A 16,522-nucleotide genomic window follows, 5' to 3' on the forward strand; every position below is an offset into this window, starting at 1 on the left:
CCTACGTATGCTAAGAAACGTCGTGCCAACCCTTCTGAAATTGCAAATGTTTTTATTATTATTATTATTATTTTTGTTGTTGTTGTTGTTGTTTTCCATCTCTAAATGTGATATTGCAGTCTAAACTTTTCAAGCTATGGCAGTGAAACCCTCAGGACTGGTACAGACCACCGCACGTGCCTCAAGTCAAGTTTATTGTATTTGTACGGTGCCAAATCACAACAAAAGTTGTCTCATGACACGTTACAAGTAGAGAAGGTCGAGTACCACACTCTGAACTTATACCCAATTCTCCGCGAGCAAGCTGCAAGAAGTTACACACAACCAACACTGGGTGGCGCTATGAGAAGGGTTCAAATTTTTAGGCACATCTATCCTCATAACCCCAACATGAAATGCTACAAATTTTAAAACCTTTTATCTAGGAATATATAGGAAAACCGACTTTCTTGAATCCGTCCCAGACGGTACATCCAATCAATGTGAAATTTGGAACACGCGTTCTATGGATGGTTCTGACAAAAAGAGTTCAAAGGAAATTTTGATGCTCCACGAAATGCGGGGGTTATAGATCAACAACTTCCTGCGTGAAACAGTATAAACATTAAGTGGTTCAGGTCTGATCAGCAATCTTCGTCCACATGATTCACAAGACAGGGCGGCCTGGCTTGGAGGTGGAGTGGCCGTCTGGAAACCGAAGGGTCACTGGCCCTGCGATGGACTGGTGGCCCGTTCGGGGTTAGTGAATTAATAATTCATATCTCAGAAGTGATAAGTCCAATAAATACCAACTTTGGAACAGTGGTTTACCTCCACACTCTGAGAGGACAAATTTAAATCCTGTCGTCCTGAAACTCTTTACCTAATTTCATACACACCTGTAGGAGGCGCTCTGGCAGTAAATTGCGCATCATGAAAACCGTACTTTACATTTTTGGTCCATTTTGGACAAAAAAAAAAATTGCACATATAGTGCATATGCTGTCGACTTATGACGATCAAAAGAATTTTGATTACCCAAAAACTTTCAAAGTTACGGAACAAAGAATGTTTCTTTTGTCCAAAAATGAAGTCCAATCAGCATGAAAATTGCGCGGAATGCTTCCCGCGCCCCCTGAAAGCCAGTCAGTCAATAACTGATGTTCAGGCACATATTTGCACAAAATGAAAAGCTTACTTTTCCAAACTGGTAAGTTACGCTCTTTATATCTTGCAGACAACAATTTTGACTGATCATGTAAACACGCTGTTCATCTGACTTGCGTTATTACTGCTGGTTGCGAGGGTCAACTTTGCGAGGGCTTGGTCCCCGCTCATCTACATGTAATCATATAATTATACAATGATATCAAGGTATCATAGATATATTGGTAATATAGAGGATTAGGGTCACATCATAAAATAGTATTTGGAAAGATGAAAATAGAAAAAAAAAAAGATCGAATTATGTCTTACTTTATAAACAAATTTGCAAAGTTAATCTAAAAACGTGGGTCAAAGATATTAGAACCACAATGAAATTCTTTCTTTTTCTCCCAGGTCGCTGTGTCTGTAGAGAGTTTTATTCTGATCACGCTTTGTCTTTCAGGAAGTCTTCAGCTCTTCTGCGATCGAGGACAGATTACAGTCCACGTTGGGAGCGACTTGCTTCTTACCTGCAGATATGACGCAAAGAGTTTCCTTCTCCATAAAAAGTACCTGTGCAGAGGGTACTCCAAAATTAACTGTGAGACTTTAGTGGATTCAGAACAATTTGAAAATACCAAAAACAGAATTCAGATAATAGATCTGCGAAGAAGAGGACTGTATGTAAGGGTCGCAGATGTCCGCTTTGAGGATGCAGGAGTGTACTGGGTTGGGATTGACAAATTGTACGCTGACATCATGACCTCAGTTGAAGTCACAGTCTCCGAAGGTAAGAGTACAACTCGTTAAATACACATATCCGTGAATAACTTAGCTTACTTAACCTGATTCAATTATACGAATTGCCTTTGTAGTTCCAGCATCCAAACCCAGACTTTGGGCCTCGAGCTCTCTGGTGGACCGGCCTACGTGTCAGGGGCAGCCAGTGATAGTACGCTGTGATTGTGAAAGGGGCACCGGCATTCGTTACCAGTGGTATCTACAAGCTCATGGGAAGGACTTCCTGTTTCAGGAGGCATCAGATTTGTCTCTACACTGTAGCGCACTGGAAGGAGACATGGACTTCTACTGTAAAGCCAGTAATGACGTAAGCAGCGAGAGGAGTGACATTGTCTCAGTGCGGGTTCTGATGACTGCCGACTGTGTTTATATCGTAAGAATACCAGGTAGGCAAGGAAATCATTTTACTCCTTTCACCATAAACAAGAACAACAAGAATCTGTGACGTTTGCCTTAATGATGTCAAAATACTTCCACATGCATCTGAATACAAATTCTGCATTATTACATTTACTCGTAATGTAATCATGATCGATACTAATGTGATAACATTACTCAGCAAGATTATTCACGGCGGCTGATGAAAATCCACATTGTGTCCACAAGAATAATGGATGAAGGTGTGATTGCTGTATAGCTGTGCTGCTGCTGCTGACAGGTTCCAAGTTCAAGTGTCATTAGGGGCTAAAATGGACATCATGGTAAACTTAGCGGAAGTCAAATTTGTAAGCCAAAAAAAGGTCAAGGTCAAGCAATTTAACCCACACGTAATTCCTAAGCATCATAAAATGGGATGTTTGTGTGTCTTAGATAATTTAAAAAAAAAGAAGAAAAGAAAAAAAAGGGAAAAACAACTGGACCAATTCAGTTCTTTTTGCAGCTCTGTTTACTCTGTGAGAATAGTCCTTGGAACACCTTTTTTGTTTGACAAGATTCTGATGTTAGAATCTACACATTACTTGAGTTTTCCTTTATTCAGGAAGTACAGGTGTATTGAATAATACATCTTGCAAAACCTTATATCAATACTGTCACTGATGTACTTTGCCAGTATGAATAATTTCATTTTATTGTTCAGGTTTATTTAAATCAGCTTCACTGAACTGTATTTCCTTAAACCTATTGGCTGTAGAGTTTGAGTTTTGGCGCCCCCTTGTGGTCAGTCCGTGAAGCTCCTCAATAATTCAGGTCCAAGGTTTAGTCAACTGAACTTCCTTTAGTTTCATGCAAAAAACATGTCCAGTTTGCTAATCACTGGACAATTCTAGACACCCGGTGTAAGTTTTAATGAAGGCACAGGTGAACACAAATTTTATTTTATAGAAAAGCTTCATGTTGGGGGTAGAGTTGAACATTGGTTTGAGGCTCTTGTGAAATCTTTGATGCACATCTTCATGTGAGAACTATTTGAATGTGTTTCTGTTTACTCCTCAGGCCAGCCCATTTATGACTGTCCCAACATGACCAGCGCTACAACCCGATCTCTGACTACCTGCGTGGCTACCACGGAAATTCACCCAGACATGAAAAACCAGTCGTCACAGTTCAATCAATCCACTCATGATCTCCTCAGCAGGTTTTATTAGTCTTGCTTTGATCATCCATCAAACAACACATCTATTGAACAGCTTCAGAAAGCATTTATTGACACGAATAAGATATTTCTTTTTTTTTTCTCTCTCTTTTTTTTGTTTAGATCCAAGGCAGAGCTGCCGCTCTGGTACACGGTCCTTCGTTGGGGGTCTTTTGGACTCTCATTGGTGTCTCTGGGCCTCGTACACAGATACACACAACAAAAGTCCAATTCCAAAAGCTGCACGAGGAAGACGAGGGCTCATTTTAAGGAGGTGCCTCATCTGGCTTGGTGATGTGGTGTTTTATAGCTCCTTGGAAGTCATGTCAGCCGTCCCATTAATCTTGTAGTTTCATAATTTACCAAGGCTCTTTGATAACAACTGATGGTCTGTAAACTGCCAGGGTCATGATGTACGTCAGCATGCCTACTATCAGTGTGTCTCCATGCAGCATTTCTAAACATTAACTTAACTTATTTCAAACACCCCACTGCTACCTGCTTTTTTTTTTGGATTGTTTTTATATTACATTTGCATATATATATATATATATATATATATATATATATATATATATATATATATATTTTTTTTTTTACATGTGAAATGTGAAAGACTGGGAGAGAATAAGCAGTGTGGCATATAAATATTCAATACAAGATTTCAACATGGGCCTGAAACACGTAATTTGAATGCAGTCATGTATGATCAGAATTCAGTTTGGTAGCTCTTGGTGTCACGAAGAGAAACATCAATCTTGCTTTCCTATAATTTATTATCTCATCTACCAAATGCAACAGTTCAAAGGGGGGAAAAAAGAGTCTGACTGACTATCCTTCGTCATTGGCGTGAATCATCCCGCCCGTTTATCTCAAACTCTAAGCTGTGAACCAAATTTAATCATATCAACACACTTGCAAGTTTTTTATTTTTACAGTTTGATTTCAGTTTTCAGCGGTGAGACGGTTCTATTTCTCCCCGACCAAACCGAGTCATTCCAGTATATCTTTTTTAGATGCGGTGGCTGTGGCTCTTTATGGACTGTATATCTACAAAACCGACCAAACGAAAGCATTTTAAACAATAATTGGTAACTTAAAAACATTAACTAGTTGACTGACATAACAAGAATTGTTTTTGTTTCATATTTTTTACCTTAAGTTTTTAGGAAAAGTCGGGCATTTGTATAAGCTTTTAACCCCCCCCCCCCCCCCCCACAGAGAGGTGTGTTTGCTTTAAATGCTTTCAGAGTTAATCGAGTAAAACTTTCACAAAAAGGTTGTATTTTGTACGTTTCTTGTAAATCATTTGACATTTTTGGATCGAATATGGTTGGTGTTTGAGAGTTTGTTTCCATTCCATTCTGCCATGTAAAGAAGTCACACAATGGAGCATTATGAAACAGGGAGCATGTTTAGGATACCGACTTTCCGTAGCGGAAAGCCAAACCCACAGTTGCGGACACACACACACTCCCCCACCCCACCCCCACTGGTTCTAAATGAGTGGCACACATTATTACTAACTTCAGCGTTTGCCTTTATTCAATAGATATTCTCAGTTGGTGGGATTTGAGAGGCAATTCCATGAAGTAATAGGGTGTAAATTAAGCATCTTCTTTCAGACCGTTTCTAGTGAAAGAAAACAATTCACGGGAACAAGCGCTGTTTAGAAGGAAGACAGAGGTTCGTGATGCAGGCTGAAGGGCTACAACTTCTTTAGAAATGAAAAAAAAAATACAAAAGCTGTATATTTAGAATGGACATGGAGTCATGGGGGGGTTTATTCTATGTCATGAAAATACAGTTTGGTCTCAAATAATCTGGCTTTACAAGAACGCATCCAAAGCTGGACTGAATATAAATGCAAGAAGACATTGTACGTAAATCTCCTTGTTCACCTGTGTGTCTTTGTACGTTGTTGTTTCAGTTAACGCAGGAACGTTCAGCCAGTCAACGCCGAACTTGACGTGCGCATCACTGGCGCCAGGCAGAGATCAGAGGCAGCAGGATGACAGACAGCAATCGGCACTGCCCTGAGATGTTCAAAGTCACAGTCCCTCAAACAAAGGGGCGCTGTAATAGATACAGGGGCACTCTGCTCTTGAGAAGATAAAGGGTTGGGACATGTAGTCGTATTAGCAGAGATTGAGGCAGAGATTAAAATCCGAGGCCTAAAATCATAGTGGGGAATTCGCCAAGAAGGTTTTTGACATCACGAATCTCATAGCCCCTCAAACAAGGGGTAGTGCGCTCGTCTATCAAAACAGAGATATCATTATTGAATTTGTAATTTAACTGGGTTGCTGTCGAGGAATTTTGTGTGATGAAGGAATTTGTCAGACACAAGACACAGGCTGGAGACTCAGAGATGGCTTACGCCGGACGCTTTACTGGACGGTTCGCTGTGAGATGAGGTTGAGTCGGATCCGCCAGAACACTGGAGTCCGAGCCCTCGTAAACAGTCGAGCTAGAAATGTCAGGCACTACCGGTAATACTGAGTTAGAACATCCCGCACTGATGTGACCTTCACGTGGTCTAAACACAGCGACACATATCGACAATGCTGGCGCCGTGACTGTCAGCTTTATTATCAGTATTTATAATTATTCGATCAACAAATTTACAATTACGAAAGAATTATGGAAGGCACCACAGGTTCACTCCCACACCCAGGTCAAGGCCCCGGGGTCACACCAGCTCCTAACCTTACAGATGAATTATGGGGATGAAGAACAACAAAGTTCAAACAGACGGTACCAGACAAAATGACTCATGAGTTATTGAGACGCAGCTACAGGACCTGACCCGTATGTAAGCAAGGATACAAAAGCTCTGCTGGAACTAAAGTCTTGAATAAACAAGTGAGTCATTATTTATCCATAGAACACGACTACATGCTCACATGACATCATTACGTTCCAATGATGTCACAGATTAGTCTCTGTTTTTAGGTGTGGCCGGAATCCAGTGACCGTTAAATGGACCATTGTGTGTCCACTCCGGATGGGAGGCAGTGTCTGATTCATATTATACTGTAAGACGTTTCTGAAGGTATTTGTGAAATTTGTCTAATTAAAAAGAACAAACCAAGATCTATGGTGGTTAAAGTGATGTAAAACCAAGCATAGTAAAGTTAGTCGTTGGAATATAAATTCTTATGACTCATTTTATTGTAATCTTGTGGGCGGAGGAGCAAGAAAGTCACACAGGCGCATTTTGTAATAGAGGGATGCACATCACTTCCTGAATCTGAGCCTGTTTGAGGGAGTTTACATCCTGTTCCTCTTTGAATTCCTGGTCTTCTACAATGTGGAGGTTTGTAGGCAGGTCCCCGGAGCCAGCAGTCAACTAGCAATTAAAGTGGAAAAACCCTTGGTTGAGACACAGTACTCACGTCCCTGACATCCTTTTTACTGTCTGAATGGACAATTGGTCGACCGTGGTTTTAAGAAGTGACATGGCAATCAGAGCGAGCTCTAATCCTCAGTGACACGATCCGGGTTCAAGTCAGAGAACAGCACAAGAGGATAGGTCAAAGCCGGAGCTCTTAAATCGAATCAGAGATCGTATTAGTAAGCAAATGCAATCAAACTCAGAGAGTAGTGTAACCCCCCTCAAAATACAGCCTAATTATCGCCAGCCAGGCGCTGTCTTGTCTGCATTCACAACTTGCAACAAATTTGACATTTCGTTGATACAGACATCTTTGCTCTTCAGACGGGGACACCGTACGGCAACAGAATGAACGTAGTTTTTTTTTTTTTCAGGGTGTTTGTGAGCATTCTCATCGTCATCATGACAGACATTTCAACCCCGTTAAAAGAGATTTCATACCGGAGAAATACTCAAGCCCTTTGGGTCCGACGTTGAAAACGTCAGAAGATCAAACGTGAACCCCCGCCCTCCGTAGCCACGCCTCCTGACTACCGAGCGTAGGGGCACTGAAGGACAGGAAGGCAGGAGCTAAAGATAAGAAACAGAGGCTTGTATCGGGACGTTACTAACTTGTTCGGGTAAGTAAAAAAAAAATGTATGCAGCGGCTTCAACCGCAGTATCTCCGCCAGCCAAGGACGGGAGGTAGAATCATCGATGCGACGCAAACAGTCGTTTGCTGACGTTCCGTTAGCTTGCGTCGAGCTAACTGTTAGCCAACTCAGTCTGCTTCCTCCGTCATTCAAGTGCGATACCTTGGATATTTTACATTTTGGTTTAATACAGTCAAATTCAAAAGCTCAGAGGTACGTAGTTTAAAACATTAGATCACCTTTATGATAACACCCTTAAGTTTTTATAGTCTCTTGTGACTTGAATGCTGTATTTTGGACTTGTGCTGGTAGCTAAAGTGGTTGTTCGGGTATGTGTTCTGTTTTTGTAAGGTGCCGAATTGTCAGTCAGAATTGTGTCCCATCGAAGGCATGTGAATTAGCTGTGCTCCGTGTGCTGTGCAAGCGGTCGTACGTTAACAGGCAAACATTTGGTCGGATTTTGAATGATGTTTGGCGAGACAAGCTCTGAATTCATGTTTTGATGGTTTTGCTGGATGTAGCAACTCCGAGACGTCTACCACCGATCACTCAGTCATGATCTGCTCTTGCTTCTATTAGGAACTGCACACTCGATGCGGTCATGGGTGTCCTCTGCTTACTGTTAGTGAGCTATCTTGGCCTTGCCGTGACTGCTGTCGGTGAGTGGCTGCATGGATAAGCTTTGAAAATAGGATCGGAGGCACAAGCTGGAGTTTGGTCTTCACTTCACGTTTTCTCCCTTGCTCATCTGTCTTTCTTTATTTCCCTATCTTTTTAAAGCTCAAGAATGTCCCAGACCTGTTGGAGGCGCCAACATGGTTTTGAAGGGCGATGACATTCATTCAGACACATTCGCAGATGGAAGCAAAGTCACCTTTATGTGTGAATCTGGCTACCAAACTGCGGGAGGAACTGGTTCCATTACGTGCACGGCTGGTGCTTGGAGTCCAGTGAAGCTAAAATGCGAAAGTAATACATTACATTACATTTCCTAATTAAAATGTAGTAAAATAATTATCCTTTGATTTTTTTTCCTTTAAAATATTTTTGTCTAATTTCAATGATTTCTTTTTTCCTTTAAACAAACTTCTTATGACTGACTCAATCCGTTCTGCATAAAACTACCTGTACGCCTACCTGCAATGCTGGATTAACAGAAAAATGATTTGTCCAATAGTCAGTCTTAAATTTCCTCTGAAACCATTTGGTGTCTTACACCTGGAGCTTACCTGTAATGTTTTTCACCAAACTGTCTAGTAGTTTTGTATAACTCAAGACTTTTTGATAGAACAATTCAACCCTGATATTAATATTCTTTTCTTTTATTCAGAGAAGAACTGTGGCCCCGCTGGAGAGTTGCAATATGGACAGATTGATTATAGTGAAGGGACTGAGTTTGGTGCTAGAATAGTGGCTCATTGCAACGTTGGGTTAGTAATAAAATAACTGTTAACTAACATGGCTGCTTGGAGAAAGTTGACACCTGAGGTTAAAAACATGTTCTCTTACTAGTTACATCGCAGTAGGCCGAACTGACCTAACTTGTGGAGACAAGGGATGGATGGGCCGGTTGCCTGTATGTGAAGGTGGGTCTTCTGCGTGGGTCAATTCAAATCTGAATTCTGACAAGTAAATGCCTTCCTCATAGATTTCATTTTTACTTTGCAGTGGTGAAATGTGATCGACTGCCACCTGTGGTCAACGGATCTTTCAGTCCAGATAAAGACAGCTATGACTACACAGAAATTGTATTCTACAAATGTCTAAAAGATTTGGTGATCAATGGCTCAGAGTCAATAACTTGTTCAGAGAATGGAAGCTTCCAACCTAATCCTCCAAAATGTGTCAGTAAGTTTTTTTTTTTTTTTTTTTTCTTTTTAAGCCCTTAAGGGAGAGAGTTCATCCAAAAATGATCCAGTCATTATTTACTGTTTAATCTTCATGATGATGAAATGTTGCATGACATTTTTGAGGTTCTTAAAACCCTGCTGGAGTTCCACAGGAAAAAAAATGCGGCGATAATTTCCCAAACAATGACTGAGCGGATGACCAGCTATTAGACGTACAATTAGATCCATAAAATTCCATCCATGACATTTGCCTGAAATCATCCAAGTGTCCTTGAAGCCTTTATGTGACACGTTGTTTAGAAAAACGTCACTGCTGCCGTGTTTGCAGCTTCCCTGCTCACTGCAGCCTGCGGCTCTCCGCCTTGACGCCATGTTTTCATGAGGCTAAAAACATGGCGTCAGTGATGCTTTTTAAACAACTTGGCAGGTCGAGGCTTCGGGACACTTGGATTACTTCAAACTAACCACTATTATGTGGTTTTCCTTTTTGTTTGGGATATTTAAAAGTTGGTCTCCGTTCACTTCAGTTGTTTGGGAGATTCCAGCAACGCCTTTTCCTGTGAAACTCCAGCAGGGTTTTGTGGACTAAAAAACTTCCCCCAACCGTCCATCGGCGTTGACGGTGATGAGATGAGGACTGCCTTTTCATTTCTGAGTGGACTTTCCCTTTAACATTGTCCCCAAGTAATCTAGAGTCGGCCGTTTTGTACAGTTTTGTTGATTTGCATTCTGCCATCCTCTTTCTGCAGAGGTTAGCTGTCCTGATGTTTTTATTGCAAATGGTGAGTTCGTCCAGGGATCCCGACCCCCTCACGGATATAAGGATACATTAACATTCCAGTGCAAATCCAACTTTATGATGGTCGGCTCACCTACTGTGACGTGTGAGCTGAACAGTCAGTGGTCACCGAAAGTTCCAAGTTGTAACAGTAAGTCATTTTGAATTAAAACTACAATGCACTGTTTATTTAACTTGAAACACTTAGGTTTTATGAACCTGGAAAAACATGATTTGACCACCATATATATTCCCCGTTTAGAGGAAGATGTATGAAAATACACCTGAATGAGTTCATACTTTCACCAAAATATTAATTAGTCACTACTTTTTCGTTACTGCAGGGATTCCAACTACCCCTAAAGCTACTGCTCCTACCCCCACCACCACTAAAGCTACTACTACCACCACCGCCGCAGTACATTCAAAGACACCAACAGGTAATGTTATCAAAAAAACCCAACAAATTCTATGCACTCAATTGCAGTTGTTTGAAATACAACCATGCCAAATGCTTTTGTTAAATGAACAATCCTAAAATGCCTTATCGCATCTAGATTTTATTCAACTACAATTCACCTCTTAGTGTTTTGAATGCACTGGGATCCATCATCATCCTCCTCCGACCATGTGATCTGAGGCTGAGCTCTTTTCACTTAAAAAGCCATGAGGATACACAAATAATGGCACCACTTAACTCACTGGCACCATTAAGGGTTAGCTCAGAGGTAGAGTGGCTGTCTAGCAAATAAAGGGTTGCTGGTTTGATCCTCACTTCCCCCAGGTGACCGTGTCAAAGTGTCCTTAAGCAAGATACCGAACCCCCATTGCTCCTGATGAGGATGTTGGCACCTTGCATGGCAGCTTTGTGTGTGTGTGTGTGTGTGTGTGTGTGTGTGTGTGTGTGTGTGTGTGTGAGAGTGGGTTAATGACATGCTACCGTAAATGCTCTGAGTACCGCTAAGATCGAAAGGCGCTATGTGAAAATGAGTCAGTTTCCCATTACCAGGACTTTGGCTTTGCTTGAGTGTGTGTTGGTCATCTGGCCTCATTTGTAACTGCTTGTCAGCATAGGAAGTTCACATTTTATGCTACTTTTGTCCTGTGATGGTAATTCTTTGTGTGTTTTATGTTTTTATTTAATGTGATAATTTATTCATTTGATATGCATAGAAAGAATGCATGAAATCTTTGCCTTTTTATTTAAAAGCTGTCCTGCACAATAACTCACAATTGGGGAACGATTCAGCTGGCTTGGCTCGCTTTTCAGTAAAGATTCTGCTATAACCCTCATATCTAATTCAATTTGATATACAGACAAAATTGCTATTTTCTCTTCACTCGGCTTTATATTTACACAAAATTTACACAAGGACGGAATTGTCTAAATATGTCAGCAAACATGAGTACCATCTCAACACACATGTCCAAGACTTCATCAAACTATGATGTCCTTCTGCTGTGTCTCCTTTAAATATTTCTCAGTCTGACTTCTTGTCTGGATCTGTTTCAGATTCTTCGGACCCTACTGACAAACCTGGTGAGTCTTAGGAGTAATGTTTGATGTTGGATTGATGAAAAACTTTTTGACGGGTCACAGGACGCAGTTTAATGCGGTTCTAATATGATTTATTCGTTCTCCTAGGCAATGATGGAAGTTCTTTGTCGAGGTCTTTGGGGATTGCTTTGGGAGGTAAGTTTCAGTTTTGTCCTTGAATGGTAGATGAAGAATGTGAGGAGGCAGTCAGTGTTGTCTCAAGGAAGACCACGGCAGCCTCAGAGGAGCAGCACATTTTTATCATGGCAGATGTAAACACACTGCAGAGAATGTTGTGTTCTATTTGGGGAAATCAAACATGAATGAGCGGTAGCATAGCGTTAGCTTTGTGCTGCTAATGATAGCATTTACACTTCAGAAATCATAGAAGTGATGTGAATTTGTGATCTTTATACAGAACAAAAAGTTCAACTTTTGGTTGCTGTTCACTGTATTTTCAGCACCAGCTAAAGGTGAGATTTAAAATCCCATTGGTTTTGATCAAGGGAATCCATAGAGATGCTAACATCCTGGTTGAAAATATGTGTCATCCCTGCAGGACTCTCTTCCAACACACAGCAGCAAAAATTCTGCCTGTATGAAAAGCTTTTAATGATTACCAGTTTAACCTTTTCCATGCCAGGTGTTGTAGTAGATTTAAATGGCACGGTGGTGCAGTGGTCAGCACTGTCGCCTCACAGCAAGAAGGTTCCGGGTTTGAGTCCCAGCTCGGGTGCGGGATCTTTCTATGTATAGTCTGCATGTTCTCCCTGTGCCTGTGTGGGTTCTCTCCGGTACTCCAGCTTCCTCCCACAGTCCAAAGACATCAAGAGGGGACGAGGCTGATTGATACTCTAAATTGACTGTAGGTGTGACTGTGAGTGTGAATGGTTGTTTGTCTCTATGTGTTGGCGCTGTGTGATGGACTGGTGACACGTCCAGGGTGAACCCTGCCTCTCTCCCAAAAGCCGCTGGGATAGGTTCCACCCCCCCCCCCCACCCGGCGACCCTTAACAGGATAAGCGGAAGAAAATGGATGGATGGATGGATAGAATTTTTGTTTTCATCATCTTCTTCATTTTTTTTAAAAATTTTTTCTCATCAATATAGTCATCATTGGTGTTGCTGTCCTCACCATCTGTGGATGTTATTTCTGTGGAGTTCCGGCAAGCATTAAAAAATGGAGAAAACACAGGTAAGCTGTTGAGCTGCGCACCAACTTTCTGTGGCTGCGTTGGTTCTAAAAGCTTCCCTCTTGTTGCTCTTTGCTTCTCAGATCTTAGCCAGCGCTCTGTCTATCGCGGCTCAGTGCTTACTGTATTTATTTTGTCTGTCTGCCTGGTGAATGCTAAAGGATGGTGACTTTGTGTGTCGCTTGTGTTTGGGCAGCGGTAGCTAACACTTCAACTCTTAAAAAAACAAAAAGGAACAGCCGTTTGAATTAGGGTTGCACTGATGATGACGTTCTTGGTTGATGTTTAGAACAGCGACTTCTGATTTGTACTCTGATGCCACACTGTATCAGTGGTGGGCTACATGTCAGTAACGTCACATCACCATCATCATGACTTCAGCACATTTTGTGTGACCATTTTATTTGCAAATTATTACAAAACTAATTTCCATATTTAAAAAGTATGGCAGTTTAAAAAAAAAAAAAAAAAAAGATGTAGGGGTGGCCATGTCAGCTGAAGTGCCTTTATTGGGGACACCATGACCACCGTAGAAGAGTGTGTGTTTGATCAGCCACAACATTTGTTTTTGATGAATGTACATGTAATGCTAGCAGAGGACTGCGGCTTGGCTTCTGTTTGGAGGATTTGAAGCATCAAGTCACTGACAAATGTCAGTAGCCATACACCCACGTCTGTGTATGGTGGCGGCGTTGATTGTTGATCCATTGAAGTTGTATATCCGACGCCCACACCCATGCTTTTGTTGTGTATGTTGTTTTATATGTTATTTATTCCACCTTTTGTGCCATGAATAAAAAACAATAACAGTCCTTAATCACATCTCTGATTTGATCACACATTTTTTTTTTGCAACAACCTTCAGCCAAGGTTTCGCTGAAAACCATCTTACTTGCTGATCGGCTGAAATTAGTTGAAATATTGTTGGCTATGATGTATGGCTCATAAATCAGTGCATCTCTAATATTATGACTGCCTTATGAAATATATTCTGAAGAGTAGTTGAGATAACCTCAGAAGAGACGAGGCCTGGCGGCCCCCTTGTGATCTTCGGCTTCGCTTTAAAAAGTACATCGTCTTCTTTTTCGTCTTTATGAAGAGGCTGCGGGTTTTTGCCAGCTTGAGCCTCTCAAAAGACTTTTTGGTAATAGAAGCTAAAGGAGGAAGTCATTGCTGGCAGGAAGCTGTATAAAGACACACCCTTTAGTGTTCCATGTTGGGTTTGAGCATTTTACATGTTAGGGTCGAACTCACTGCCTTTCAACCTGTCACACCAACTCTTGGAAAGGTTTGAAATCGAAACATCAAGACCACAGACAGACGCATGGAGATATCAGTCTAAAAGGTTTTGAAATGCGCTTCTGTCCAGTTGTCACTTTAATTACAAGTGATGAATGCAAAGGAATCGTACAGTTTCAACATTATTTACTCTGTACTTCAAATGATGAATCAGGATTTATTTTTTTCCAAAATGGAGCACAAGGCCGCCTCATGTCACGGCTGTAATGGAAGCTGTTAGGTTATTTTTTTGTATATGTATGTATATATATATAGATATATATAGATATATAGATAGATCAGGAGTTCACACTCCACATGCAGTTATCCCAGCCCTCTTGATTTCTGCTCACACCTGCACTGCTCTGAGACAGTATGTCAGGTTCAGCAGCAGTTCGATCCTTGTCGACCCAAAGTTGCGGGCATGTGTGTTTATAATGCACTCAGGGCAGGTGTGTGTGTAAGCGGGTGAACTGGATGGTGTTTTGGGTGAAGTGTGTCTCAGTGTCAGTTCCTTGCTTGCTTGTTGGTCCAGTCATACCTGAGCGTCCGTGTTGACTAGTCATTATTGGATTACAGCTCTCGGAAAGGCTACTCCCTCAATGAGGCTACAAATGGTGCGGAGGAAGTAGCACTCTCGGTAAGAAGCAGACCACCACGTATGAACTTGAGCTAACCCTTTCCAAATGAACACATAGTCTAGGCAGAAAAACTTGCTGTAATTTCAAATTGTTTGTCTGTGATTCATCATTCATGTTCATTTTTTTTCCCTCCTCACCTACTTATTATTCAGGACTGCCGCTTTGCGTGACCCACAAGTCATTTTTCCTGCTTTCACAGGGCTGCAGGAGATTCCGTGTAAAAATGTCTAATTTGGATTATTTCCTCTTTCCGTGCAGTAAGCGGAGCAGTCCTGTTGGTCCTGTAAGAATGACTGCTTAAGAGGAGGAATGTAGCTGGACTGGTGTTTGAATGCACTGGTGCCCCCCCTCCCCCCCACACGCGCCTGTGACTGCTGGTGACAAGGGCTCATCATACCCCTCGAACCTCTGTAAATCTAGCAAAATCCTTCCGCTTGTGCTTCAAGTGCCTCAGCTGACAGTTTGACATCTTTGAAAGGTTTCTCTGCTGAGGTTTGGAATGACGCCTCTTCTAGAACAGTCGTTCTCTCTTGAATATTAAGGAATGAATATTAAGGTTGGAAAAGTGTCACCACCTTTACTCGTGAACAAATGCAATCTCAGTCAAAGCATCGTCCAGAAATGGTAAAGAACAATTGCGTGCATGGATGCTGTTTAATTGTTTCTTTTTTCTCAAAATGCCAGAAACTTTTATGAATCAGTGTTCGACAGCTTTAGTTTGGTGCAACACTTTTCTTTACTGATACGTAAATATTCAAATGATAAATTCTCACCAGAAAAACGCAGAAGCTCTAATGGCAGTACAGGAATCCTGTAAAATCCCAGATCCAGTTCCCCCAGTACAGAGTCACACTGGGATCTGTAAATCCCATACAAAGTGCCTAAATGCAGAAATTGCAAGGGTTTTAGCTTGTCCCCCCCCCCCCCCCCCCCCCTTCCCTTGACTAGTGAATGTTCAACCCACTTGCTGGGGTCAGATTAAGGAGGCTCTCCCGTGGGTTTGCTCAGTCTTCATATGAATTACTTTAATTTGTATTCATTAGACGTACTGGTTGTTGCACTGTGGCCTGTAGCTTCATGAACCATTGTGACATTGACAAAGACAATTCCAACGTTGTAAAATACACCTTGTATTCATCTTTGTAGTTAGCACTCGTGCAGAGCATCGCTCAGTTCAATATTTATCAAATGACTGGAGACATGCTTTTGAAGTATTCAGGCACACAAGTGTTTGTTGTTACATAATTGTCACTTCTGAAATGTTTGCACTCGCCTGGCTTTTTTTTATAATTTATTATTTCATCCCGTCATTTCTGTATCGTTCGATGGCAGGCATAACATCGATTTTATATTTGCACTATCATTTGTTTGATTTGTTTGAATAAATTAAAAATTTGACAATGAAGACCTACAAAACGTCTCCACAATGTTCTCTTCATCTTCACAGTTTTAATATTTGTCTTGGTTATTGTAGTCGACCCAGTACTGTCCGGCGTTGGATCCTGAAAAGTTGATGGAACTCATATATAAATATGCATTTTTTTTGTCAGAATCATCACGTATCTATAGTTACAGACTGTATATTGCACACGTTCTCATTCAGTGAGTCGGGGGGGGGGTTAAGCAGACGATGTTATTCACATAACAGATGAGTCATCTGATATCCACTCGTGTCGCGCCATGAACAAGTTAAGATACTGCAGTATTCTGTAATCA

The 16,522-nt window shown here is 41.3% G+C and overlaps 1 protein-coding gene and 1 long non-coding RNA gene across 7 annotated transcripts; both read left to right on the plus strand.

Annotated features, from left to right (window-relative positions):
• The first annotated feature begins 2,052 nt into the window (after positions 1–2,052).
• On the plus strand, positions 2,053–4,006 carry LOC147255491 (uncharacterized). The gene is made up of 3 exons (XR_015117704.1): positions 2,053–2,312; positions 3,361–3,502; positions 3,623–4,006. It is a non-coding gene; the product is annotated as an uncharacterized LOC147255491 (long non-coding RNA).
• Positions 4,007–7,343: 3,337 nt separating this feature from the next.
• Positions 7,344–16,230, plus strand: LOC147255492 (C4b-binding protein alpha chain-like). 6 transcript variants are annotated; one of them, XM_086213280.1, is made up of 13 exons: positions 7,344–7,516; positions 8,109–8,188; positions 8,310–8,498; positions 8,860–8,959; positions 9,042–9,115; positions 9,198–9,377; positions 10,129–10,308; positions 10,502–10,597; positions 11,671–11,697; positions 11,803–11,850; positions 12,805–12,889; positions 14,745–14,805; positions 15,065–16,228. In XM_086213280.1, the coding sequence occupies exons 2-13, from the start codon at positions 8,131–8,133 to the stop codon at positions 15,065–15,067; spliced, it is 1,101 nt and encodes a 366-aa protein (XP_086069406.1). In that variant the 5' UTR covers positions 7,344–7,516; positions 8,109–8,130; the 3' UTR covers positions 15,068–16,228. The 6 variants fall into 6 exon arrangements, with proteins under 6 accessions (XP_086069406.1, XP_086069404.1, XP_086069407.1 ...); XM_086213276.1 differs by lacking the exon at positions 7,344–7,516 and adding an exon at positions 7,541–7,742; XM_086213278.1 differs by lacking the exons at positions 7,344–7,516; positions 10,502–10,597 and adding an exon at positions 7,538–7,742 and having other exon boundaries at positions 15,065–16,230.
• Positions 16,231–16,522: the final 292 nt, after the last annotated feature.

The sequence above is a fragment of the Aulostomus chinensis genome, chromosome 9, assembly GCF_037954235.1.
Source record: "Aulostomus chinensis isolate RoL2024-O1b breed Wild chromosome 9, RoL_Achi_v1.0, whole genome shotgun sequence".
Lineage (NCBI taxonomy): Eukaryota > Metazoa > Chordata > Actinopteri > Syngnathiformes > Aulostomidae > Aulostomus > Aulostomus chinensis.